Below are 26,649 nucleotides of genomic sequence, written 5' to 3'. Positions count from 1 at the left end.
AAGGATCCTTAGATATTAGAATACAGATTTTTTTACATACTATAGGGCATCCAGGTAGAAGATTTTCTTTTTTACAAAATAAAAGTGATCAGTCTCTACCTAAATTTATTTGAAACACCAAATTCCAGAATGGAATAATATTGATAGTTGATCAAAGAATATTTTTGTACTCATTAATATATCTTTTACATAAAATGTCAAATATATTCTCTGATATACAACAGCTGTATAAAGATTACACTCATGGATTCTTAAATAACATAAATAGATCAACTGCAAAGAAAAAAAGAAGGAAACGTATTTACAGTGGTTGCTTTAGTGATTTCTGTTCTGCTTCTTGATGTATTTCTTTGTATTTTTAATAATTCTTTTAATGAAATTCATTGCTATTTTAATAACTGAAAAGTGAAATAAGCATTTGGAAAAAAAGATCATCTACAAAGGATAATAAAGAAACACAATTACAGAACCTGTGCAAGGGACTAACGAATGCTGGAACCCTGTCCCCAGGCAGACACCGACTGCAGCTGTAGAAAATAGAACAGGAATAGGTTTTCTCATAAAATGCCATGTCTTGCTTTAAATATATAAACGCTATTTAAAATACTACTATAAATATGTAAAGACAATATTTGCCAGTGTTTTAACATTTAAAGTGAAAAACATGACGTGCCTAATGAATAAAGCTAATTAATTAAAATAATTCCTTTTCATCTTTTGAAAGGGTGAGAACAATCAGAAAGGGAATTTCACACTTGGATACCCCTTTTTCTTCTCTTCTGAACTTAGCATTTTCACCTAAGTTCTCTTTTTGGTTCCGTTACTAGGTCGAGCAATATCATACTGTCATTTTCCATGGCCCAGAAGGAAGCTTGCAGGACTACATAGCACATCAGCTTGCACTCTGCATGAAGGTACTGGTTACTTACATACTCTCTCTTTCTATTTGAAGAGTCAAGTGTGTGTAACACTAACCAGCCTGTTTCCCTATCACAGCACAGACAGATGGCTGCAGGATTTCCCTGTGAAATAGTGAGAGCTGAAGTGGATGCTAGTTTCTCTAAGGAACAGCTAGTGGACCTGTTCATCAGTAGCGGTAAGACCATTTCAGCAAACAGAACGGTGGTAACCAAAAGGCATGCTTTTCAGTGATGCTAAACTTTGTTGCTTGGGGATAAACTTAAATCAACTTTCCTATTATTCAACAGCTATGGGAGGAAAATTGGAAACTTGGGTGAATACTTGCAAAAAATTATATATGTGTATGTATGTGTATATATGTGTGTGTGTGTGTGTGTGTTTGTATCATTGCACTTACTGTACATCATGCATTTTCTATCTTCCTTTTTTCATCTTTTGTTTATAACACATAGGTTATGAGCATACTGTATTACAGTGGGAGCGTCCAACCTAGTGGTAGTGAGTATTGCATCACTGATGCTGTTTAGAATTGCACAGTGCTGATGGAAAACAGATCGGTTATGGTAATTTTTATTCCTGATAAATTCTGTACAACCACAACACCCCTTTATTGCTGCACCAGGGGTGAACTGCTTTCTCCATGTAACCCTTAGCATGCTATTGACTAGCACTTCACCAAACACATTACATGCATCTAGTCTCTGTGAAAACACTATGCAAGTCAGTATAATTGCCTCCATTTCAAAGATGGGGAAACAGGCACAGAAAAGTTCCAAAACTTGCCACAACTACGCAGTGGCAGGACCAGGATTAAATGTGTTTGTTAATACACCATTTTCATAAATTTTCTGTCTTGGGTTTGAGAGATTAAGACTCCAGAATTCAGCACAAGTGGAATTAGCATAGCCCTGCATAGGGTAGCATGACTCAGTCTGAGACAAAACAGCAATGAACCAGGCCAGTCTCCACGGGATTATATACAATATACAGAACCCTGGGGAGCAAGGCGAGGAGGTAGGCAGTTGTAAGATCCAAGATCCAAGAAGGGAGATTTGAAAAGCAAATTCAAATCTCCCTTTTGGGTCAGAGGTGCCTCTCATCTTTGGAGCCCTGATCAAGGGTGATGATATCTTGTGGCTAGGGCAACGGATGACCAAGCTTAGGAAGAAAAAAATGACCAACAGTTCCTAAATCAAGAAATAAAATTAAGAGGAAGGTTTGGGGACAGACTGAGGATTTCCAACCCTAGAATCACACTTGAGGAATAGGAAAATCCCACTAGAATCTGAATGTTGCTCTAAGTACCTAGGCTCGCTAACCTTTGGCCAGAAACTAGTGGAAAGTTAGCTACAGAAAGCTGTTATCTCTGAAGATGGTACTGATATAGCTAACATGTATTAAGCTCTTATTCTGATAGGCCCTATTCTAAACACCCTGATTTACAAACATATAACTAGAGACGAGGTAAAGTACGTTGACCAAAGGTTCCACAGCTGGGACGCCTAAGAGGAGCGGCACTCAGCCCAAGCACCTGACTCCTGAACCTGACCTGACTCCCTGCCGGCCACTGCTCCTTAAACACTCAGCTGCGCCAAAATTTCTGTTTCCCCCTTACTTATGTAACAAAGGCCTTTACATTTTTCAACTTTGTTGTGTTTCATCTCAAAGTCAGAAGCTAAAATATTTTGTTCTCTCCCAATCAGATAGATACTGAATTCTGCTTACACTCAGAGAGCTGAGAACACAGGATAGTGAGTGGTGGGGTCAGAAGGTGACCTTAAGGTGGAGAGCTCCGCATTTCTAACTTGTGGAGAGCATCTTCTTGCAAGGAGCTCCTCCTTCCGGTTACCAAACTGGGTGAGTGGTGCAAGTCTTTCCCTCTCACCTGAAACTCGGGTCTCATTGACAGGCTTGAAAACCTTAATAATCACAGGTGGCAACAAGCCACATTAAGGGGTGACCCGGGCTGGCTCAGGCTGGGCAGGAGGAGGGAGGTCTCTGTCTACCTCCGGCAGCTGTCAGTTCCAGCAGGCGTTTCTGGTGGAAGTGTAGAGTCACTGTGCTGAGGTCCTGTACCTTTGGGGAAGAAGCCAGAAACCTAGGAATTTATGCAAAAATGTAGGGTTTTATTCTTTCCATGTTGTTAACTATTTCAATTTTTAAAGCCATGTGAAGACCACGCAGAACCCCAAGGCCCTTTCATTCCTGGACCCCTATCCCGGTCCATAGTTAGGTCCCGCCGCTTGGTCTCTGCCCTCTTTTCCTATGTCTCATCTGCCTTCCTGTGCATGGCTGCTCCGCCTGCTGCTCATCCTCCCGAAGGCCCCTCAGAGGTCACCAGACCCTGCTGCACGAATCCCCACCAACAGTGCACAGGGTCCCCTTTTGTCCACATCCTTGCCAATATCTATCATTGGTCTACTTGATAATAGCTATTCTGACAGGCATGAGGCAGTCTCTCATTGTGATTTGATGTGCATTTGTCTGAAGATTAGTGCTGTTGAAGTTTTTTTCTAATAAATTTATTAGGGTGTTGCTAGTTAACACAGATACAGGCTTCTGGAGTCCAATTCTACACCATATTTTGTGTTTACCCCCTTCCCAAGTCAGGACATCACCATTTATGCCCCATACCCTCGTCCACCTCCCGCTTCCCAGCAGTCACTACACTGTTCTCTATGTCCATGAGATTTTTTTTTTGTCTTTTTTTTTGCTCTATCTGTCCACCTCCCTTGCCGGCCCCCCTATGCATACCCCAGTAGTTGTCAGCCTGCTCTCTGTGTATGAGTCTGTCTCTGTTTTGCCTGTTAGTTCTTTTCATGTACTTATTGGCCATTTATAAGTCTTCTTTGGAATATCTGACTCTCTTCTTAACAGCTGTCTATGCTCTAGAAAAATATGGTGTTTATTCTTACATTTCTTTGCTTTTCCACTCTCCATGTCTTTGTTCAACCTGCAGTTTTCATGTAGAATTTTAAAGTGAACATACAGCACCCCCCAGCCTCCCAACACACACTACGGCTACCGCATGGCAGGTACTATGCAAAGTATTATATTATACAGTACTGATTAAAATAGATACAGTCAGTGCCCTTCAGGAAATGACAGGACAAGTCCCTGTTAAAATGCTCTAAGGACACCTCAAATGAAGGCTTCTTGGATCCCTCTGAATATGACAAGTCCTTTTAATGAGTATAGTAGACTTTGTGTATGCCGCTGTGCCCCTCCTAACTACAGGTCAGGGCAGTGAGGGTGCCATTTAGGCTTTGCCTTGGCCCAAACACAGGTTATATTGGGAGCTCCTTGAAGGCTACTTACGTGGCCTTTTTTTTTTTTTACTTTACCTTGCCAATGATTATATGTTGAATAAATGAGTGAACCTCCTAATATAGGAAATAGCATGGGCAAAGCAAAGGGACACGCCAGTCACACTCAGGTGTCAGCAAGTAGAAATTGCTTGGAGTAGAGGCAGAAGGAGGTAGAACAGAGAGAGCAGGGGCTGACGAGGGGGTAGTGATGATACGGCAGGAAGAGAGTTCATTGGAATTGGAAAATGAAGTGTTTTTAAATTTTATTGGTAATTGAGATAAAATTGTTATATAACATTAATTTCAGGTATACAACATAATGATTCAATATCTGTATACATTGCAGAATGATTGCCGCAGTAAGTCTAGTTAATATCCATCACCATACATAATAAACATTTTTTTCTTGTGATAAGAACTTTTAAGATGTACTTTATTAGCAAATTTCAGACATGTCGCTATAGTCACCATGCTGTATAATACAGAAAAATGAAGTTTTTGAACAATAGACGGAGGCTCCCAAAATTTCCACTCTAACTACCTTCTTATGTGGGAAATGGTGTGTCATCTCTAAATTTGAAAGGATTTTTGTTCTGTATTTGGAGATAATAAGTAATTATTATAAATAAGTGAAAGATCAGTGATTTATAAGCATAAAATGTCTTCCTTCTCTTTTTAGTAACAATACTGAGACCCAAACATAAAGTTCCCCCACTGAGACCTGGATTGTGGTTGCCCAAGACAGCAACCTGAGCGTTTGCACATCCTCGGGCTGCCTCTTTCCCACATCTAGTCAGTCCTGAGTTCAGTTGACTCTGCTCCGTCTCTCATCTCTACCTCCTGCTCTGCACTCCCCCCACCAACTCTCATTTCTTGCTCAAGAAGCTAAGGAGGCCTCAGCGCTAACCCTTCTTTGCCTGCTCTGGACTCCCTCCCTCTGTGGGCTTCCCAAGAGCTCAGTGTAGAACACAGAACTGCTCACAACAGTTCTCCAATGCTTCCAGAATAAAAACTAAAATTCTCTGAATGTTATGTCAAGAACCTTATGGTCTGGCTTTGCTCTTGCTCTCTGTCCATCCTTATCTCCTAAACTCCCTCCATCTTTACCATCATTTTCTCAGTAGGACCCACTACTATTGACTGGACCAATGGGGAGATCATGGAGGACATATACATTAAGTGCTATAAATGAGGATACCAGATGCTTTGTAGCAGTGCCAGGGAACCTCGAGTGAGCCAGAGGTCAAGATCCATCAGTGAGTGTGCTGTCCCTTCCTTTATAACAAGGGTCCCCAAACTACGGCCTGTGGGCCGCATGCAGCCCCCTGAGGCCATTTATCCAGCCCCCGCTGCACTTCCAGAAGGGGCACCTCTTTCATTGGTGGTCAGTGAGAGAAGCATAGTTCCCATTGAAATACTGGTCAGTTTGTTGATTTAAATTTACTTGTTCTTTATTTTAAATATTGTATTTGTTCCCATTTTGTTTTTTTACTTTAAAATAAGATATGTGCAGTGTGCATAGGGATTTGTTCATAGTTTTTTTTTATAGTACAGCCCTCCAATGGTCTGAGGGACAGTGAACTGGTCCCCTGTGTAAAAAGTTTGGGGACCCCTGCTTTATAGTACAGACAGCACAAAGCAGGGATGGCCTTTGGTCAAGAGGTGTTGGTAAAGGACAGAGAGCAGAGAAGGAAAAGGTGTTCCAAGGTAGTCCCACTAGAGGTTTTAGAATGATAAAGGGGTAGAAATTATCCATCAGTTTCTCTCTTTTTGAAACAAGAAATTAAGTTGATCAAATTGCATTAGTATAAGTAAGGAACATACGGATTCATAGGTATTCTACACTTACTTCTGGTTTTTAACCTTATTTCCTCTAATGAAAAAACGTGAACCTACTGGGATTGGGCTGAGGTTAGAATGTCGAATTTTATCTTCCCCTGTGCACAGCACATATATATCTCTGTGAATCTGTAGAAGGAAGCCAGTGGACAGAGAATGAATGAGTAAAGTGTACAAGCAGAATCTATAAGAAGAAAGAGTAGCAAATGTATTTTAGATAATTAGCTTTAAGAATTTAAAATGTAAGTGGAGATTAAAAATGCTACCAGGGAAGAAAAGAAGATAGAACTTTAAAAAAGCACATTTCAAAAAAGAAAGGCATAGCACTTATACCTGCAAGAGTTATTCCGTGTTTATTTTAAAATCACATCTTCCTTCCCAGGCTCCCTTTTGTGAGAGAAGACAGCTGCTGTCACATGGTGAGGACAGCGTGAACATGTGCTAGAATTGGGTCAAAATTGGCTTCTGTGTGAAGTGTGGAGTTAGGTTAGCAAGACAGATACTCTTTTAAATTACATGTGACAGTAAGAAGAAAAAAAATTAAACCCTAGATTAGTATTTTAAAATAATACCTTGAATTCCTGAAAGAGATTTCTTTTTTAGGAATACTGAAGAGGGAGTGGCTGTAATATCAGGAGGGGAGGATGCTCGCTGGCGGCGTGGCTGAGCTCGCCTCTGCGGACCCTGCATTGCGCCCCGGGCTCTCCCAGGGCTGGCCCGTGCTCCTTGCCCGCACCCTCAGAGCCCCGTCCCTGCACAGCCATCCTTGGAGTAGACATTGTAGAAGATGGCTGCTTTCTGCTCCCCTGGGGGAGACTGTAGACATGGGGTCACCTTACACACGAAGGAGTTTGAATTTAACTATAAATGATCCGTTAACTATTTCTAAACTAAAGAATGTTGCTCTAGGACTATCAAAAACTTTTAATACAAGGGTGTGTGAAACTGCTCTATAGCCCTGCGCTAGGATTATCAGCCTGCCAGAGAGGAACAGGACTGCCGTAGCCTTTAATGTTGGGAAAAAAAGGACAAAAAAAAATAAAATAGATAAGTTTTTAGAAATAGGGCCTTGATGTAGCATAAGACAAAGGGATTCCCAGTGGTTAACTTTTTGGCACCAGGCCAAATAGCCTCTCCAGCCCCCATGTGGGGTGGGTGCCTCCTTTCGTCTCTGAGGACCCTGGTCTAAGGCTGCTGAGTCCTTCAAACTGGGAACTGTAATGACTTCCCGTCTCTGTGGTTGGTGAAAATGCTAGACCTGAAACGATGCTAGTTAACCTGAATTAGACTCATGCTGTTTCTCAACCAGAGTAAACTTTGCCTTTGGACTACTTGTTGGAGCGTGTTGAGCTTTAGTAATCAGGCAGGAAGCAGGCGTTCCTGAACATGTGGGGAACAAGGCTGGCAATGTTGAAGACAGAGCTTTTCACTAGAGACACCCAGGCCGTGGGACCCTTGTGGGGGCCCCGTGGGGGATCCATGGTAAACAAAGATGAGGTAAACCCACTGTTAGGGACAGCAGCCCTGTCTAGGATGCACATTTTCTATTTCATTACATGTGGAATTCATTAACAGTCCTTGCTGTGGACCCAAGAGAAGGCATCTGCTGTCTCTTTCCTATAAACTCACGTGTTTCATTTGCAGCCCTCCCTGGGCTGCTCCTACTGTCACGTCCCAGCACCTACGAGACATGCCAGAGGGGCTGTGTCCTTGTCTAGTGCATGAGCCCAACACAGAAACTCGCATCCCCTCCCCCACCCCAGGCACACTGTCAGGTGCGCTCTGCTGGGCATGCCCATTGTCACTGGCATTCCCTCTCCGCCCTCTCTAGACAGCCACCACTGCGCCTTCCTGACTCTCTCAGGCCGCCTCTTGTTCTCTGCCTTGGTGCGGGTGAGGTGACCAGTGCCTCTTGCATTCGCTTCTGCTGTAAGAGCCTGTAGGTGTGTTTGTTCTGTCCTCTCCAGTCTCTTCTTGGCATCATAGTGAGATCTTGAAGTGGGGTCACATCCGGTGTATCTTCCTCCTTAAAGAGCTCCACTGGTCCCCAGAGCTGGTGGTTTCTCCCCCCCTCGACGTGACATTCCCGCAGTTTTCCTGTGTGGTCAGGTTGTGATCACAGCAGCAGGTCAGGCCCAGCACTGAGCAGTGTGACCAGGGTCTCCGATGTGGATCCCGGGGGATTGTACAGAGCAGTCCCCGGAGGACACAGCCCGCCGTGCTGCTGCCCACAGCTCTGGCTGTGACCCCCAGCCCGCAGTGTGGTGCCACACTACGCTCCCAGCCAGTCCTGACAGCAGGGAGGTGTCAATTCTGAGGCCACTGTCATGCCATCTGGCAGCTGCTCTGACTTCCAGGACTGAGCCCTGCCCAGTGTCTGCCATCTGTCACACCTACAAAGCCTTCTCCTAACCTGTCCACCTGTTAGGATGCATTCCTCATAATGGGTCCACTTTAAAATGCACATCCCCCGGTTAGAATTACTCACCTCCAGTGACACCGCACTTAGCCCAGGACATGCAGCAAGAGGGCACTGCATCAGCATTTGTTGAAATGCAGTTACATGATCCTGCCGAGAGAGGCCGGCTGGATACAGAAGCTTAGGGCCACGGGTACTTCAGACACAAAACACAAATCAAGGAGAGCTGGAGACCTTCCATCCTTAGTTACAGGAAAGCAGAGACACAGGCCGTTCCACATATCTGTGTTTTATTACTAGTTTGTTAGCTTTTTTTTTTTTTTTTTTTTTTTCCGGAAGTGAGAAGTGGGTGGTGAGGCAGACAGACAGACTCCTGTATGCGCCTGGACGGGATCCACATGGAATGCCCTCTAGGGGGCGATGCTCTGCCATCTGGGGCATTGCTCTGTTGTGGTCAGAGCCATTCTAGCACCTGAGGCAGAAGCCACAGAGCCATCCTCAGCACCCGGGCCAACTTTGCTCCAATGGAGCCCTGGCTGTGGGAGGGGAAGAGAAAGAGAGAGGAAGGAGAGGGGGGAAGGGTGGAGAAGCAGATGGGTGCTTCTCCTGTGTGCCTTGACCGGGAATTGAACCCAGGACTTCCACATGCCAGGCTGACACTTTACCGCTGAGCCAACTAGCCAGGGCTGGTTTGTTAGCTTTTCATAGTTGTTTTAACAGACTATAGATTCATCCTACTTCCACAATCAATGTATTCCTGAGATTTGAACACTGGGACACAGTATTTTAACACTTCTTATGGAACAACTTTGTTGAAGGGGACCACAAGTGTACCAGCCCCGCAGTTACAAGTAAATTGAGAGTGACTGTTAGTACTTCTGGTGTTCTCATTTCTAAAGCGTCAGAGCGTCCAGAAAAGCTATTTCAGTCTCAGAAGAGATTCGTTAATTCAGGTTCTTCTGAAAGTGAAAGCACATTGTGTCTACAGTAACAGGAGGAATGGAGTATAACATACTATCAGGAGTATTTATGAAAAGTGGAATACTCGACAAAATTACTTAAGCGTTTTAAATTGATCCTTTTCTCAAGATTAAAATGGCTAAGACTGGGGCTCTTAAAATCTTCTAAACAAATAGTGATTTTTAATTAATTCACTGGTATATAGGTAGTAAAATTCTATATGCATATTAACACTATTATTAATATTTGAGTGCTTTTCAAACATTTTGTCTTCTTACTTGTTTCCTACATATAATAATCTTCCACTTACTGTCAGTTGGGGTTGATATGCAGTTCCATCTCCCATCTTTAATGGAAGGACCACTGAAACCAGACTCAAAAGTCCTGGATTTTCATCTTTGTTACCACTGTTCTGAAACCTTAGTCACAGGAACCTCTCTGAGACCTGTGCGAAGAAGGGTCTGCTTATCTCTCTGAGGTTCCTGTCTCTGTAACTTTATGACTATGTTGTTATATATGTGCAGTTGAAAGGTCGCATAAGGAGTTTTGACCTTTGTATTGTGCAATATCCATCTGTACAATAAATACTACCTACATACAGAGGTGGGCAAAAGTAGGCTTACAGTTATTCCTAAGGGAAAAGACATAGGGTTATGATTGTTACAGTTGTGTTATTAACTCTATATTTCCCATACCACAACCATAAACCTACTTTTGCCCACCCCTATATTTACAGATCAATGAATAGTTTAAAATAAAATAACCATTTAACCATTGACCAGGCTAAGAAATAGAATATTCCCAGCTTCCACAATGTGCCCATGGGCCCTGTCTGTGTTCACAACCCCTTCCTTCTGCAGGTAACCATTAGTCTGTCTTTTGTGATTATCATTTCTTTGCTTTTCTTTATATAGTTTTAGTACCTGTGTATTAACCTCTAAATTATATATGGAGTGTTGTCCACGTTTGAACTTTACATGATGAAATCATATTGTACATAATTTGTGTCTTGTTGTTGTGACAGTCCTTTGTGTTGTTGCTCATGGTTGTTTGTTCATGTTCAATCCACGACAGGAATATATTCCTACTGACTTATGCCGTCTGTTGTTGGTGGACAGTTGCGTTGATTGCATTTAGGACCTGTTATGGAACTAGTATTGGATGGCTGTGTGTATCTTCACAACTGTAATGAATAGTGCCTACCTGTTTGCCAGAGTCCCTGTACTCCCTCAGCAGTTCAAGAGCATTCTCATTATGTCACCTCTCTGCTTACACTTTATGTCTTCAGATTTTGTAGCTTTTTCCAATTCATACAGATTTTTATAAAAGCTTCAATCACTGAATTTCATTTCCAACCACAGCTTGTCTGATCCCAGTGAAGCAGTCTCCTGTTAACAAGAAAATCATCATCATCCTAGAGAACCTGGAGAAATCTTCCCTGTCTGAGTTATTGGGGGACTTCTTGGTGCCCCTGGAGAGCCGCAGCACGGAGAGCCCATGTGCTGTTCAGAAAGGTAAAGATCCTGGTGGGACGAGACTGTGCGGGTCAGCAGGCTCCCGCGGGCTCATTCTGTCTGCTTCCCTGCGTGCACACTGTGCCTCCTGTGCGGCTTCCTGTGACCCACTTTAATTTGCGTCTGTGCCACTGCATGGCTCGTTCTAGGGAATGGTGCATCAGAGTGTTACTACTTCCATGAGAACTGCTTTCTGATGGGCACCATCGCCAAGGCCGGCCTGCAGGGCGCAGAGCTGCTGGTGCAGCAGCATTTCCGCTGGGTGCAGCTGCGCTGGGACGGGGAGCCCGCGCAGGGCCTGCTGCGGAGGTCCCTGAGGAGGAAGGTGCTGAACAAGGTAACCCCCACCTGCAGCCTGCTGGCGGGCTGAGAGAGGGGGAACGGCGGCGGGGGAGGGGCCTGCTGGCGGGCTGAGAGAAGGGGAACGGCGGAGCGGGAGGGGCGGGGCTTGGGTGTCAGGAGCCCAGGGCTGGCCTCCACCTTTACCACACTGTGGCCTCAAGCAGGTGCGCTATGTGGACATTCAGGGTTAAATAAGATAACACCTATCAAACCCATAACCATCTCAGGACTCCATTAGAGCTTTTTTATTTATTTTTTTTAAGCAAATGGGTTTTAAATAGGTTTTACCATATTAACTATTCTCAAGGTGTCTCACAGGTTCTAAACGTGGTGGAAGACTACACTGGGACATCACTCCCTCTTCTTGAGGACAAGCCATGCTATCGTGGGCCTCAGACATGATCTATCCACCCAGCTGCCTTTTAAATAAGGCTGCTGAACTCCCTACAGTGATATTAAAAAGTCATATGAAAATTAAAATTCTCTATTTTTTGACACATTTGTACTTTTTCATTCTTTCCCCCTCTCACTCATCCCCACCCCCTCCCATCTGGCAACCATCAAAATGTTTTCTGTGCCTATGAGCCTGTTTCAGTTTTGTTTGTTTATTTTGTTTTTTAGAGTCTACATGCAAGTGAAATCATATGGCATTTGTTCTTCTCTGTCTGACTTACTTCATTTAGCATAGTACCCTCTAGGTCTGTCCATGTTGTTGTAGATGGTAAGATTTGATCTTTTTTGTGGCTGTTTTATTAATTGTATACATTGCACCGCTTCTTTATTCATCTATGTGGCTTCTATACTTTGGCTATTGTAAATAATGCTGCGGTGAACATATAGATGCATATGTCTTTTCAAATTAGTGTTTTGGGTTTGATCAGATAAATACCCAGAAGTGGAATTGCTGGGTCCTTCTTTGTCTCTTATTATAGCCTTTATTTTAAAACCTGTTTTGTCGGGTATAATTATTGCTACCCCAGCTTTTATGTTTGTTTCCATTTTCATGAAATGCCTTTTTCTATCCCTTTACTTTATCTCTGCATGTTTTTCAATCTGAAGTAAGTGAGTCTGTTACAAGCAGCATATGTAAGAGTCTGGTTATCCACTCAACCATCATATGTCTTTTGACTGAAACATTTAATCAAATTACATTAGTAATTACATAAAGTAATTGTTGATAGATATGTAGCTATTACCATTTTATTATTCATATATTTTTTTATCTTTTTCCTTCTTAAAGAGTCTCTTTAGCATTTCTCATAATACTAGTTTGGTGGTGATGAACTCCTTTACCATTTTCTTGTCTGGGGAGGCCTTTTATCCATTCTTAATTCTTTTTTTTTTTTTTAATTGTTATTTATTTATTTATTTATTTATTTTTTTTTGTATTTTTCTGAAGCTGGAAACGGGGAGAGACAGTCAGACAGACTCCCGCATGCTCCCAACCGGGATCCACCCGGCACGCCCACCAGGGGCGCCGCTCTGCCCACCAGGGGCGCCGCTCTGCCCACCAGGGGGCGTCGCTCTGCCACGACCAGAGCCACTCTAGCGCCTGGGGCAGAGGCCAAGGAGCCATCCCCAGCGCCCGGGCCATCTTTGCTCCAATGGAGCCTTGGCTGCGGGAGGGGAAGAGAGAGACAGAGAGGAAGGAGGGGAAGGGGTGGAGATGCAAATGGGCGCTTCTCCTATGTGCCCTGGCAGGGAATCGAACCCGGGTCCCCCGCACGCCAGGCCGATGCTCTACCACTGAGCCAACCGGCCAGGGCCCATTCTTAATTCTTAACAATAGCTTTGCTGGGTAGAATAATCTTGTTTGTACTTGCTATTCATCACTTGAGTATTTCGTACCATTCCCTTTTGTTCTGCAAAGTTTCTGTTGAGAAATCTTCTAACACTCATGGGAGCTCCCTTGTAGGTAACCAGCTGCTTTTCTCTTGCTGTTAGTGTTCTCTCTCGGTCTTTAAACTTTGATATTCTAATTATGATGTGTGTTGGTGTGAACCTCTTTGGTTTATCATGTTTGGGACTCTGTACTTCCTGGCTTGTATTTATTTCCTTCACTAGGTTAAGGAAATTTACCCTCATTATTTCTTATTTATTTATTTATTTATCTATTTTTCTATTTATTTATTCATTGTGTATTTTTCCAAAGTTAGAAGTGAAGAGGCAGTCAGACAAAATCCTGCATGCGTCCGACTGGGATCCACCCTGCACACCCACTAGGGGGCAATGCTTGGCTCCTCTGGGGCATTGCTCCACTGGAATTGGATCCATTCTAGTGCCTGAGGCAGAGGCCATGGAGCCATTCTCAGCACCTGGACCAACTTTGCTCTAATGGAGCCTTGGCTGCAGAAGGGGAAGAGAGAGAGAGGAAGAAGAGGGAGAAGGGTGCAGAAGCAAATGGGTGCTTCTTTTATGTGCCCTGACCGGAAATCAAACCCGGGACTTCCACATGCTGGGCTGACGCTCAACCGCTGAGCCAACCGGCCAGGATCCCCTCATTATTTCTTCAAAGAGGTTTTCAATTCTTTGCACTCTCTCCTCTCCTTCTGGTACCCTATAATGCAAATGTTGGTAGAACTGATGATGTTCCAGAGGCCTCTTAAACCAACCTCATTTTTTAACATTCTTTTTTTCTTTTGCTGTTCTGATTGGGTGTTTTCTGCTAATTTATCTTCCAAATTGCTGATTTGATCCTCTGCTTCATCTAATCAGTTGATTGCCTGTAATGCATTCTTCAGTTTCATTATTATATTCTTTATATTTGACTAGTTCTTTTTTATGTTTTCTATGTCTGTTTTTATGTTTTCTGTCTTTTTGTTGAAATGACTTTTCTCACTGGGTCATTGAGCATCCTTATAACCAATCTTTTGAACTCTGCATCTGGTTGTTTGCTTGTCTCTATTGTTTAGTTTCTTTTATGGAGTTCAGTTCTGTTCTTTCATTTAGGACATGTTTCTTTGCCTCCTCATTTTGGCTGCCCTCCTGTGTATGTCTCTATGTATACTGGAGAGCCGCTATGTCTCTCGGTATTGGTAGAGAGGCCATATGTAGCAGGTGTCCTGTGGGTCCCAGTGGCACAGTCACTCTGGTCACCTGAGCTAGGTGCTCCAGGTGTGTCCCTACTGAGGGTTGTGCGTTCCCTTTTGGTGTACTTGAGCATTGGTTGCTGTTTGCACACCATTGGGACGGACTGGAGCTCAGGTTAATTGGCAGCAAGGACTGGCTGTGACTGCAGTTAAGGACCCTATGTTGTGCAGGACTGACCCTATGGAGCAGGATTTATTTTAGCAGCGCTCTCAGGTCTGCTAAATCTGTCCTTTGGGTGTATCATTTGTGGAGGTGGTTGGGTAGTGGTTTTGTGTGGTCTGAAGCTGGATGCTGGGTGTGTTAGTTCTGGGACCTCTTGGGAGGGTCTCTGGGTCAGGCCAAGGTCAGCTACAGACTGTGCCCTTCCCCAGGACCACCCAGCATGTGGATGTTCTGGGTTTGATTCCTGATCAGGGCACACAGGAGAAGCACCCATCTGCTTCTCTACCCCTCCCCCCTTCTCTTTCTTCCCCTCCTGCAGCCATGTCTCCATTGGTTTGACTGCATTGGCCCCAGGCACTGAGGATGGTTCCATGAAGCCTCCATCTCAGGTGCTAAAAATAGCTCAGTTGCAAGCATGGCCCAAGATGGGCAGATTATCGACCTCAGATGGGGGTTGCTGGGTAGATCCCAGTCAGGGTGCATGTGGGAGTTTGTCTTTCTATCTCCCCTCCTCTCAACTTGGAAAAAAAGGAAAAAACAAAAATCAGTGTCTCCTGGGGAACGCCCACGTGAGAAATTTATATCCTGCATCAAACAAAACCCAAACCTTCCATTCTGTTGATGAATTAAAAGCCTCCTCTTTTATTAATGAGACTTATGTTTTTACCATGCTTCTTTTTATAGCAGCTTGTGAGAACACACATATAAACAATAAGGTTAATGAAATGGAAAATCAGGAGAAAATTGAAAGGTAGAAGAAATTGTCACAATGCAGCTTAGTAAGGGTTCTGCAATGAGCTACCAGGTGATCTGAAGATGAGTGCCCCTTCTTCTGGACTTGCAGGGACCTGGGAGAGGGTGTGAACTGAGGCCAGCTACCACTAGTGCTGGGCTTTGGGGTTGCTTAATAAGAAGTACTGGGCATGTTAGGTTAGATGCTACCTGTTTGGGGTCTGTGAACTTTTGAGAGGTTTTAGGAAAGACCAGAACATGAGCTGAGAGAAATTGTTTATATGGAAAAGTCACTGGAAACAGCTTGGGTGGGCCCACAAGTTGGGGGGTGGAGGGGTTTCAGGGAATCACCAAGGAGAGTGAAGAGTGAGCCATATTGATGGGGAGTGAGCTATGGAGCCTGCCTCTGCTTGCAGGGGAGGGCTCAGCACAGAAACAGTGCCTCTGTCAGCACTTCAGTTTGGGGAAAGCTGCCCCTGCAGGCCACATGCTAAAGCTGGACAAAGCTTTAAGAGAAGGGAAATTATGATCCCAGATCCCAAAGCCGCATGTAACACAGCATTTTAACAGAGCTGCAGGTCTCACAGAGCCACCTTTTCATTTTTACTTGGCCAATTTATGCAGGAGACACCAACATGCACAGCCTGTGCCCAGTCTTAGTACCGTAATGACTTGGTAAATCCAAGATTCGTAAGAATAGGTAGAACAGAGATTTTATAAGAATCTTTTCTAGTTAATCGCTATACCTGACTTCTAAATAATTGAGGCTATTCTTATAATAGTAAATAAACCTTCTGTATTACTGAAAAGGGGACTTAATTTTCTTTTTTTTTTTTTTTTTTTGTATTTTTCTGAAGCTGGAAACAGGAAGAGTCAGTCAGACAGACTCCCGCATGCGCCCGACCGGGATCCACCCGGCACGCCCACCAGGGGGTGACGCTCTGCCCACCAGGGGCGATGCTCTGCCCCTCCAGGGCGTCGCTCTGTTGCGACCAGAGCCACTCTAGCGCCTGGGGCAGAGGCCAAGGAGCCATCCCCAGCGCCCGGGCCATCTTTGCTCCACTGGAGCCTTGGCTGCGGGAGGGGAAGAGAGAGACAGAGAGGAAGGAGGGGGAGGGGGTGGAGAAGCAAATGGGCGCTTCTCCTATGTGCCCTGGCCGGGAATCGAACCCGGGTCCCCCGCACACCAAGCCGACGCTCTACCGCTGAGCCAACCGGCCAGGGCCAGGGACTTAATTTTCTAAAATATAATTCTAAAAAAAAATTTAAAAAGAATTTTCCTTTCCAGACCATGTATGTTACACAGTATTTAAAATGTACACATTTTAAAATTTGAAAACACATCAGAGAAATGAAAATTAAAACCACAGCCCTGGCCGGTTAGCTCAGGGGTAGAGCGTCGGCCTAGCGTGCAGAGGACCCGGGTTCGATTCCCGGCCAGGGCACACAGGAGAAGCGCCCATTTGCTTCTCCACCCCTCTGCCACGCCTTCCTCTCTGTCTCTCTCTTCCCCTCCCGCAGCCAAGGCTCCATTGGAGCAAAGATGGCCCGGGCGCTGGGGTTGGCTCTGTGGCCTCTGCCTCAGGCGCTAGAGTGGCTCTGGTCGCAACATGGCGACACCCAGGATGGGCAGAGCATCGCCCCCTGGTGGGCAGAGCGTCGCCCCTGGTGGGCGTGCCGGGTGGATCCCGGTCGGGCGCATGCGGGAGTCTGTCTGACTGTCTCTCCTTGTTTCCAGCTTCAGAAAAATGAAAAAAATAAATAAATAAAATAAAATAAAAAAAAGAAAATTAAAACCACAATGAGATATCACTTCATATCTGTCAGAATGGCTGTCATCAATAAATCAACAAACAACAAGTGCTGGTGAGGATGTGGAGAAAAGGGAACCCTCCTGCACTGCTGGTGGGAATGCAGACTGGTGCAGCCACTGTGGAAAGCAGTATGGAGATTCCTCAAAAAAATTAAAAATAGTACTAACTGCCTTATGATCCACCAATTCCACTTCTGTGAATTTATCCAAAGAAACACGAAACACTAATTTGAAAAAATACATGCATCCCTTTGTTCATTGCAGCATTACTTACAATAGCCAAGATCTGGAAGGCAGACCAAGTGTCCGTCAGTAGATGAGTGGCTAAAAAAGCTCTGGTACATATACACAATGAAGTACTACTTGGCCATAAAAAAGAAGGAAATCTTACTTTTTAAGACAGCAGAGATGGACCTTAGATTATTGTGCTAAGTGAAACAAACCAGTCAGAGAAAGACAAGTATCACATTATTTCACTTATATGTGGAATCTAATGAACAAAACAAACAAAATAGAAACAGACTCCTAGATACAGAGAACAGACAGACAGCTGTGATGTGGGAGTGGGGGGGGCAAGGTAAAAAAAGGTGAAGAAATTAAGCAAAAAAAAAATAAAATTTTGAAGATAAATGTCTTTATATTAGCAGAGCTCTGTACATTTTGAAGAAGTTAGCATGTTAGCTAAGGAAATTAAATTAATACGGGGTGAACATGTTATTGACCCAGATGTACCATGTGGATCTTATCACCCCAAATATTCAAATATTTAATGTCATTTCTTATTTCATTAATTCAAAGTCTTTTCATGAGCACCTACTATTTGTAAGACCCTATAAGGTCCCTCACATACTTGTGAATAATGATTTCTTTCAGAACTGATGTTGCAGAATTCATCGAAAGTTTCTCCTTAGCCTACTTATTGATCCTTTGTGTCTGAACCTTTTAGTTTCATATAATGAGTGACAGGTCTGTATCTCATGCTGACACACATGATAAGTGTGTTATTAACGATCCCTCCTTCAACCACTACAAGTGAAGGTAAAATCAGATTCAGCTCCATTTTTGTTTTGTGTTTTAATTGTTTATATTTTTAATTTTGGACTGCTAAAAACAAAAGGGAAAGAAGCCCTGTTCTAAAGCAAGCCCCGTGTTCCGTCCCCCGTCTCCAGTTCCGAGGCCAGGCGCCCTCTCCCTGCGACCCCGTGCGCGAGACCGTCGACTGGGCCCTGGCCGTCTGGCGCCGGCTCAACTCCTGCCTGGCCTGCCTGGGCGCACCTGAAGCACTTCTTGGGCCAAAGTATTTCCTGTCTTGTCCTATAGTCTCAGGACATGCCCAAGTGACAGTAAAGTAAGTGTCGTTTCACCTTGTCTTTTAAAAATAGAGCCTGGTCTATTTGGGGTGTTTGAGATGTGACAGGGCTACCCTGTGCCATCTCCTGTCATCATCACAGGTGTCAGAAGACCCATGCCTGGTCTGCTGGGTAACCTAAGGAAGCTGCTTTTCCTAAGAACAGGACAGCATTTTCCCTCCTGTACAAAACTCATCTACCGTATTTTTTGCTCCATAAGACACACCTGACCATAAGACACATCTAGGGTTTTAAGGAGGAAAATAAGAAAAAAAATATTCTGAACCAAGTGGTGTGTTAAAATATTTAATAAAATACCATATTTTTCACTCCACAAGACACATGGGCATTTTCCCCTCCACTTTTTGGGGAAAAAAGTGCATCTTATGGAGCAAAAAAATATGGTAAATCACATAGAACTTGGCCCTGGCCAGTTTGCTCAGTGGTAGAATTTCGGCCCGGCATGTGGATGTTCTGGGTTTGATTCCTGATCAGGGCATACAGGAGAAGCACCCATCTGCTTCTCTACCCTTCCCCCTTCCCTCCCCTTCCCTTTCTCTCTTTCTTCCCATCCTGCAGCCATGTCTCCATTGGTTTGAGTGCATCGGCCCCAGGCACTGAGATGGTTCCATGGAGCCTCCATCTCAGGCGCTAAAAATAGCTCAGTTGCGAGCATAGCCAAAGATGGGCAGATTATCGGCCCCAGACGGGGGTTGCTGGGTAGATCTCAGTCAGGGTGCATGTGGAAGTTTGTCTTTCTATCTCCCCTCTCAACTTGGAAAAAAGGAAAAAACAAATCAGGTGGGGCTTGCTGTGCAGTGTCTCCTGGGGAACACCCACGTGAGAAATTCATATCCTGCAACCAAACAAAACCCAAACCTTCCATTCTGTTGATGAATTAAAAGCTTCCTCTTTTATTAATGAGACTTATGTTTTGACCATGCTTCTCTTTATAGCAGCTTGTGAGAACACACATATAAACAATAAGGTTAATGAAATAGAAAATCAGGAGAAAATTGAAAGGTAGAAGAAATTGTCACAATCCAGCTTAGTAAGGGTTCTGCAATGAGCTGTTAACTTGGATTCTGTGGTTTCTGGCATCCTGGGCAGAAATCCACTTTGTAAAGCAGAAATGCAATATTATATCTTTATTATAAGACAGACTGTCAACTGAAACTGCCTGGGGGGGGGCAGAAAGAGTGACTGTGATAAAATAAACACAAAATTCTCTTGATAAAGAGCAGAAATACATTTATTCATATCATTATTGCCATTAGATTTAAGCCTTTCACATCCAGTCTCCATAGTCTTAGAAGCCAGTTTGGCCCTTTTTATCAGGAGCACAGATGTTGTCAAGAACTGCAGAAGCCGTGAGACTTGTGCCCCATTTGCAAGCTAACAAGTTAGTCTGCCGCAGGCTCAGGGTGCTGGGTCAGAGGCCCAGGACTTCATCCCTCACAGCACAGCCCTCGTCTGGGCTATACATTCCACCATTCCCCTGGCTCCTCGGGTCCCCCTGGGTGATGCACCGTGACCCAGATGGATACTGGCTTGGCATCCGTCACAGCTGCAAAACTCAGAGCTTGGGAATCCCCAGGCTTCTGCTGGGGTGCTGTCAAGGCTGCCGACCCTCTGCCCTGGAAGGAGATGCTGCCTTCATTATCCTGGTCAGGGATCCACCTCTGCTGCAGAGAGGACCCTGGCTCTGTCTTTCCAGGCTGTGTGCCACCAACATCCTGGAAAAGACAGTTCAGGGCAAAACTGCCAAACAGGGTGCAGATATGATGGAGAATTGCCATATCAAGGAACTGCTGTTTTTTTAAACAAAGCTTATCATCTTTTACCCTTTTAGAATTGTGCAAGTTTGACTCACATGGTAGAATACCAGATTTTTTTCTATGTATTTTTTTCTTGAATTACAAATCACTAGATGGTAACAGAGAAGCTTACAGTAGAGAGATGCTTAATATTTGGGTAAGATTTATAGTCCTAAAAGGTGTATGCCATTATCTAATAGGTTTGAAAACTTTCCTGTTCTGGGAGATGTGGTTTTGTTGCTGTAGCCTTAATCACATGAAATATTTTTTAATGCTACAACCAGATGTAATCTTTTTTGAAGAAACTTTAATTGGTATTATGGATACTCCAAACTTGAACGAAAGTTCCACTGCTACAGCTACTAATGCATAAGTCCACCTAAGGCTGGTGGACCCATCTCCCTTCTGTAGGCTGAGCCCATCTGAGTACAGACACAAAGCCCTTGCCTTGGGACAGGCAGCTTTAATTTGCCATTGAATAATCACTAGTAATAGAAGTATCCCATTTTCAGAAATATTAAAATATATGTGTCTTATTAAGAAAATAAGACAAATAAGTTTAAACTATTTAAACACAGTTTTTTAGGAAATATTTTTTCCCTAGCTTCTTCTGTCTGTCAATTTATCTTTCTGTCCATATCACTTTTCCTTTTTTTAAAACATTTTTATTAAATGTATTGGGGTGTGGCCCTGGCTGGTGGCTCAGTAGATAGAGCATCAGCCTACCGCATGGACATCCCAGGTTCAATTCCTGGCCAGGGCACACAGGAGAAGTGTCTATCTGCTTCTCCCCCCTTCCCTCTCCCCTTTCTCTCCCTATTCCCTTCTTGCAGCCAGCAGCTTGATTGGTTCAAGTGTCAACCCAGGGACTGAGGATAGCTCCATTGGAGCGCATCGGCCTCGGGCACTAAAAATAGCTCAGTACTCAGAGCATCAGCCCAATGTATGGTTGCTGGGTGGATCCTGGTCAGGGTGCGTGTGGGAACCTGCCTCACTATCTCCCCTCCTCTCACCTAAAAAAATGTGTTGGGGGTGACATTGGTTAATAAAATTATGTAGGTTTTAAGTGCACAATTCCACATTACATTGCCTGGATATTGCATTATATGTTCCCACCCAAAGTCAAGTCGGCCTCCATGTGTTTTATTCACACACTCATCCAGCAGCACTCCGGCGTGGATTCCTGCTCTCAAGGGTCTTTTAAAGTAAAAGGGGGGAGACATGCAAACAGTCAGTTTTATTTGAAATGCGTAGTATTTTTGAGGTAAAGTCGGACTACTTTGAGGTTAGATAATGACACTTATCCCAGAACTAACTACCTGGGAAAGAGCATATCTTTAGAGACACACACGATTTTTCTGTGGTCTTCAGACTGTCCTTTGTAGCGCTGTGTGTAATTCCTGAGAGGCCTGATCCTAACTGTGAGTCTGCCCCTCTCCTGCAAGGTGGATGGCTAAGCTGTGGAATGCTGTCATCGCACCCAGAGTTCAAGAAGCAATATTGTCAAGAGCCTCTGTGAAAAGACACCCTGGCCTCCTGCAGACAACTGCTCCCAAGCCCCCCAGCCCGGGTCAGCAGGCTGTGGTTAAAGCTGCACTCAGCGTGGTGCTCAGTAAAGCTGTGCTGCACGGCTGTCCCCTGCAGAGCACAGGTGTGTGGGTCCCCGCTGGGAGAGAAGAGAGCCGCACTCTTGTAAAACTGGTTTACCTTTGTCATTAAGGAGCTCTGCTTTCCTCTTTGTAATGAGAGAAACTGTCGGGCATTAATGAACAGTGCACTCCTTTGCTCCAGAACCATTTCTGTTGTGTAATGCCTGCTCATATCTAACTCTGAGCCTTCCAGGCAGTTTGCTGGTTCACGGAATTCCCACTTGGGTAGCAAGCAGGCCCGGGGCTTTGAAGGGTCTGTTTCTTTGAGAATCAGAAATGTATATCTCGCTGGACTCTACGGAACTGCGGTATCACTGCTTCTTTCTGGCAAGATGGGCCCTGTGTCCCTGTGTCGTTTCAGAGCTGGAGCAGCATACCGCCGACTTCCGAGGAGGGGGTTTCCCTTTATTCCTGGTTGCAAGTTACAACAGCTGCAGCAAGAAGAATGGAGAGAGTGGAGCCTGGAGAAGGGTGAGCACCGGTATGCTCAGGAAGTCTGGCCGCTTCTCCTCCCCCGCCTGGCACAAGCCGGCCCTGGGTGAGACAGGTAAGGGCAGAGATGCCTCCTCGCGGGCTGGGCACTTGGGGGTCTAGTTTCTCAGTGCAGACGCGCTTTTATTTATTTTTCACCGTGCGTGCAACACAATTCCAAATATCTCAAAGCATATTTTCATGCCGTAAATGTATGTTATAGGTACATTTAGAGAAATATTTGGGAACCCCCTACCTGAAGATAATTTTTCTTTTCTTTCTTTTTTAAATTGAGAAGCAGGGAGGTAGAGAGTCCCACATGTGCCCCAAATGGGATCCACCCAGCAAGCCCTCTATGGGGGTGATGCTTTGCCCATCTGTGGTCACTGCTCCGTTGCTTGGCAACCAAGCTATTTTAGCACCTGAGGCAAGGCCATGGAGTCATCCGCAGCGTTCAGGGCCAACTTTGCTCAAACCATTTGAGCCATGGCTGGGGGGGGGAGAATGGGGAGAAGTGGAGAAGCAGATGGTCACTTCTCCTGTGAGCCCTGACCAAGAATCGAATCCAGGACTTTTACATGCCTGGCCAACTCTCTACCGCTGAGCCAACCAGCCAGGGCAAAAATAATATTTCATGCTATAATTCTGGTATTATATTTATCTTTACTGTGTGTGTGTATTTTTTTTTTAAGTGAGAGTAGGGAAGATACAGAGACAGACGCCTGCATGTGCCCCAACCGGGATCTACCCAGCAACCCCTATCTGGGACCAATTATCTGCCCATCTAGGACTATGCTCCCAACTGAGCTATTTTTAGCACCAGAGGCTGTGGCTCTACAGAAGCATCCTCAGTGACCAGGGCTGACATACTCTAATCAATCTAGCCATGGATACGGAACCAGAAGAGAAAGAGAGAAAGGGAGGGGGGTAAAAGCAGATGGTCACCTCTCCTGTGTGCCCTGGTTGGGAATCAAACCTGGGACTTTCACACACCAGGTTGATGCTCGACTGGCCATCCTTACTGTGTTAGTGGTCTTTTTAAAATTAATTTGACATTTATGGTATCCATAATTAAAGCTTTGCAGTCCAAGAACTGCACTTAGGCATATTTCTCCTGGTTTATGTCATGCTTTAGCTAACCTTGCATTTTTAAAGGTATGTGTACAGGCATATTTGATACCAGTTAAGGCCTTTATAGGTGAATCAGTTTTACATATTTTTTCAATGTGTAGTGTATACCGTTTGCCAGGTGCTATTCTAGGCCATGGAAATAGAGCACTAAGAACAGCAGCAACCCCTGCTCAGAGTTTACGTTATCATAAGTGATTCCACAGAAGCTATGTAATGGGGTATTATTAAAAAAAATTTTTTTTGTAAGTTCTCATTCTAACAAAGAAAACATAACTCATCTCTCTCTGATGTTAGACCTATTTCTTTTGGTTTTGATAATAGGATAATCAATAATTCTGCAAAGTATAGATGGCCTCCCTAAAGGGAACCCATATTGGAGTCAGAAAGAAGAAATGTTGCGCCTCATGTGCATGGTGGAGCTGATGCATGTAGTTAGCTTCTGGTCTAGAGGAGCCCCCTCCGGCCCCTCTGTTCCGAGGCCTTGTGTGTCTGCTGTGCAGCAGGGGCTCGTTAAATAGAAGATGATAAAACATTTTGTTCATTTATATATCTTCGTACCTTAGCTTGCATTTTGTTTGTTTTTTTAAATAAAAATTTAATATGGTTTTTAACCATATTAATACATGCTGGAGTTCTGTAATTACCCCAAGTGTGTGTTAGTAAATTGTGACTACTTTTTTAAATAATTGAATGAGAGTTTTACTTATACTTTTTTGTTATATGTATCTATAGTAGGATCTGTTCTGATCTCAAGACCTTGCCATTACTTCCCAAAGAATGTCTGAGTCAGGGAATAAGATCATTACATTCCTTCCTCCAGCATAAGAGGCTCCCCATACAACTTTCTGTAGTGAGGATCATACCTTTTACTTGTTTACCCCATTATAGTGTACAAGAGTTCAAAAAAAAATGATTATTATGTTCATTTACAGATGACAAAACTGAGGCTCAGAAACCCCCAGCTAGCTGCTCAAGTCCCCTCTCCTGGAGACTGCTGTCCATGGTTTTGTTTCTGCCAGTCCGATGCTGTCGCCTTCTGTCCGTGCCACTTCCATCCTGGGCACATGTGACAGTCCACAAACACGCAGTGACGCAAACACCATCCGGGCGTCTCAATACCATTTCCAAGTTCATTACAGTTTCTATAGGGTACAGGACCAGCTTCTTTCTTGAGCTAAATCACTACCTGAACAATAATTGTTGTTCCATATACTTCTTGACAAAAATCAATAAAATGATTATAAATTTAAGGCAATATTATGAAAATAAGCCCAATTTAGAAAACTGAATTATAAATGATTTTAAATGTATTTGTATTGCCAATAGTTACATTTTTAAACTATTTGATGTAATATCATTATGATATTCTTTGAAACATGAAACCTTATTTGGAAGAATAATAAATTGTGTGTAGTCATAATTTACATGGATCTTAACATAAATTATAAAATCTAAAAACTGATTTTACAAAGTAAAATTTATGGGCCATTAATTTTAATCACATATCATGGTTAGATAAAGGAACCAGAGATTGAGATATATTTCTAGTTATTATCATTTTTATAACAGTAATTTTTCCCCAATAGTTGCATTTGTTAATAGAATTATAACAACATTGAGTTGATTTGGGGTGGTTTTTGACATCACTATTAAAAATAATAGCAAAAGAAGAACCACTTTGCATTCCACACAGATCAGCGCAGAGGGTCATAAAGTTTAGTAAAGACACAGCCTCTTTCTTTCCGAACCTAAAACAGAAAAACGTGATGTCAGTTCAGCACTGTGGGGACTGGAGCCCAAGCTTGGGCACTTTGGGTAATTAGAGAAAGCCACTGGTCAGTGCTCTGACCATAATGACAAAAGGACACATAAACTGATACAGAGATCATCTCTGACTATCAGCTTTTAATGAGGATATGGTACCTTCAAAATTATTCTTTAGAGATAATTTGTACTAACAATATTCATACAATTTTAGAATTCGCTTAGAAGCAACTAAATGTTTTAACGAGCTTACAACATTTAGTGTCTTAAAAAAAAAACAGACTTTTTTGGAGTTTGAAATGGTTTATACCAGTATTTTCTCACTTTTTTGACCATAACCCACAGTGAGAAATACTGTATGTTTTACATCATGACCAATACACACAAACCTATGTGTAATGTGTGTATATAAAACTGATCCAGTAGATCGAGTTACTGTACTGCAGCGCAATCTGATACTGTTTTGTATCTTTTACGTTCATATTTTCTTTCCTGTAGAATGCACAGAAGTTAAAAGTTAAATTTTGACAATGAAAATTGGTAGTGTGACGATGCCACACACACTGTGATCCACGGTGAGGGCCCGCACACCCCACCCTGCACTTGAGCAGTCAGGGTCAGTGTGGGAAGGGGCTTGACTGGTAAAAGAGGAGCCACTGATAAAAGCCAAGATCAGGATCCGGACTTGAACCCCAGCTCGTGTTAGCTGGACTTCATTCAGTTGTGAATATACCCGAGGGGCCTTCCCCCAGTGGCTGAGCAGGAAGCTGCATCACAGCCATGCGCTGAGGAAAACCCCTCAAGAGCTGGATTCGGTCCAAACACAATATGAACGTGCAGCCTGTGCCCATAGTCTGCATCTTTTAAATACAGAATTCAAGATGCACAGGGACAATGATTCCTTCTCTTGAAATGATTACATTTTTCCTTCCAGGTACCAAAAATACGACGGTATCACAGCTGAACAGTAACAGGAATGCTTCTCTGTCGAAACAAAAGTAAGTTTCCCTTTCAGATTAAGTCAAGCAGCAACACACACTCTCCTTATTAGCTGTGTAACTGTTATACTGTTCATATAATTTTTTAAGAAGCAATTTGTTGAAAAAGTTTAGAAATATTAGCTACATTTTTTAATCAAACTTGATAATTATTATTAATGCATTTGATGTAAAAATATGGTAAAATCCTGTGTTTTTACATTGCTAAACAGGCTTTCAAAGACTTTTTTTTAATGCTAGATTTACAGAAACATAGTAGAAAATTTGCTTTTAGTTGTTAAATGTTTAAAGTGATATTTATTTTCTTAATTGCTCTTAGGGAATTGTTGATTATTTCAGCTTACAAATTTTGAAGGAAAGGATGATTTGG

At 43.5% G+C, this 26,649-nt stretch overlaps 1 protein-coding gene across 3 annotated transcripts in view; it reads left to right on the top strand.

Moving 5' to 3' along the window:
• The window catches only part of CTTNBP2 (cortactin binding protein 2), a 165,822-nt gene that overhangs the window by 129,901 nt on the left and 9,272 nt on the right, over positions 1–26,649 (top strand). For all 3 annotated transcript variants that reach the window (XM_066262172.1, XM_066262174.1, XM_066262175.1), the window contains exons 13-20: positions 828–914; positions 997–1,096; positions 10,809–10,961; positions 11,111–11,298; positions 18,270–18,448; positions 21,712–21,917; positions 22,277–22,462; positions 26,216–26,279. In XM_066262172.1, coding sequence (XP_066118269.1) covers positions 828–914; positions 997–1,096; positions 10,809–10,961; positions 11,111–11,298; positions 18,270–18,448; positions 21,712–21,917; positions 22,277–22,462; positions 26,216–26,279 — 1,163 coding nt within the window. The remainder of the gene's footprint in view (positions 1–827; positions 915–996; positions 1,097–10,808; positions 10,962–11,110; positions 11,299–18,269; positions 18,449–21,711; positions 21,918–22,276; positions 22,463–26,215; positions 26,280–26,649) is intronic.

Source organism: Saccopteryx bilineata, chromosome 2, assembly GCF_036850765.1.
Source record: "Saccopteryx bilineata isolate mSacBil1 chromosome 2, mSacBil1_pri_phased_curated, whole genome shotgun sequence".
Classification (NCBI taxonomy): Eukaryota; Metazoa; Chordata; class Mammalia; order Chiroptera; family Emballonuridae; genus Saccopteryx; species Saccopteryx bilineata.
This window is presented reverse-complemented; position numbering and strand designations above follow the sequence as displayed.